Source organism: Meleagris gallopavo, unplaced genomic scaffold, assembly GCF_000146605.3.
Source record: "Meleagris gallopavo isolate NT-WF06-2002-E0010 breed Aviagen turkey brand Nicholas breeding stock unplaced genomic scaffold, Turkey_5.1 ChrUn_random_7180001855428, whole genome shotgun sequence".
In the NCBI taxonomy this organism is placed as follows: Eukaryota; Metazoa; Chordata; class Aves; order Galliformes; family Phasianidae; genus Meleagris; species Meleagris gallopavo.
The window spans coordinates 1-1,674 of NW_011121731.1; the positions used below are offsets into that span (position 1 = coordinate 1).

Genomic DNA, 1,674 nt, shown 5'->3' on the forward strand with positions numbered 1-1,674 from the left:
CAAAATGTCACAGAGGAACCCCAAGTCCCACTGAAGGACCCCGAAATATTGCAGAGGGACCCCAAAATGGTCGTAAAGTGGCCCTAAAGCGTCACTAAAGGACCCCAAAATGGCACAGAAAGACCCCAAAATCCCCCCCTGGGACCCCTGAATCCCACTAAAGAAGCCCCAAATCCCACTCTGGGAGCCCCAAAATGTAACAGGGGAACCCCAAACCCCATAGTGGGGGGTGCAGGGAGTCGCTGTGGGGCTGATTTGGGATTTTCCCCCCCCCCCAGACCCCCATCACCGGGATCTGTACCTGAACAGCAGCGACTTCCTGGCCCCACTGAACGACGAGCGCCTGCACCCCAATGCCTCAGGTGAGCCCCATAGAGACCCCATAGCTGCCCCATAGCCGCCCCGCAGCAACCCTATAAACATCCCGTGGTTGTCCTGGAGCAGCCGTACGGGGATTCCGTCTGGTTCCCACAGAAACCCCATAGAAGCCCCAGGGGGACCCTTTAGGAGCCCTATAGAGATCTTTTAGGGCCCCATAGGGCGTGTAGGATCCCATAGGGTCTGTAGGGCTCCGTAGGGTGTGCAGGGTCCTGTAGCACCTTATAGGATCAGAGGGGTTTTCTAGGGCCCTACAGGGCTCTGTAGGGCCCTATAGGATCAGTGGGGTCTCGTAATGCCCCATAGGGTCTGCAGGATCCCACAGGGCTTTGTAGGTCTCTGTAGGGTGTGCAGGGTCCTGTAGCACCTCATAGGATCAGAGGGGTTTTCTAGGGCCCCATAGGGCTCTGTAGGGCCCTATAGGATCAGTGGGGTCTCGTAATGCCCTATAGGGTCTGCAGGATCCCACAGGGCTTTGTAGGTCTCTGCAGGGCTCTGTAAGGTCTGCAGGCTGTCGTAGAACCACGTAATGCTCTGTAGGGTCCTATAGGGTCCTATAGGGTCTGCAGGGTCCTGTAGGGCCCCGTAGGCTCTCTGGACCCTATAGGAGCCCCGGTTCCACCCCACAGCCTGGAAGCAGAACCTGCTGCGGATCCGCAACCTCATCCTCATCGGGGGCCCCGACGACGGCGTCATCACCCCATGGCAGTCCAGGTGGGACCCCAAAAACCCCAAAGCGTTCCTAAAAGCTGGGAGAAGGCCTTGAGGTGACCCCAGTGGGGCTCACGCGGCCCCAAAATGGCACCGAATGGCCCTAAAATGGTCCCAAGGCAGCTCAAATGGCCCCAAAATGACCCGAATGGCCCTAAAATGGCCCCAAATGGCCCCCAATGATCAAAACTGGCCCCAAAACGACCCCAAAAGTCTCAGTTATTGGACACAGTAATGGGCCCCCAAATGACCCCAAAACGGCCCCAAAGTGACCCCAGAAGTCCCAAATAAAAACACGAGATGTCCCCAAAATGATTGAAAATGGCCCCAAATGACCCCAAAATGGGCCAAATATGGCCCCCAAATGACCCTAAAACCTGTCCTCACCCCGCAGCCTTTTTGGGTTCTACGACGCCAATGAGACGGTGCAGGACATGCGCTCACAGGCGGTGAGTGACCCCAAAGCGTCCATCCCATAAACACCGGGACCCCCGTGTCCACCCCACTGGGGTCTCCATTGGGGTTGGGGTCTCCGTTGGGGTCCCCGCTGGGGTATTGGGGTTTCCGTTGGGGTATTGGGGTCTC

General features: G+C 57.6%; 1 protein-coding gene across 1 annotated transcript; it reads left to right on the top strand.

Annotated features, from left to right (window-relative positions):
• Window positions 1-223: 223 nt before the first annotated feature.
• PPT2 (palmitoyl-protein thioesterase 2) lies at window positions 224-1,593 on the top strand (the record flags this gene model as incomplete). Its single annotated transcript, XM_010726772.2, has 3 exons — window positions 224-362; window positions 1,008-1,092; window positions 1,484-1,593. Coding segments are annotated over 3 exons (309 nt in total), but the record flags the coding sequence as incomplete, so codon positions are not given.
• Between the last annotated feature and the right edge of the window lie 81 nt (window positions 1,594-1,674).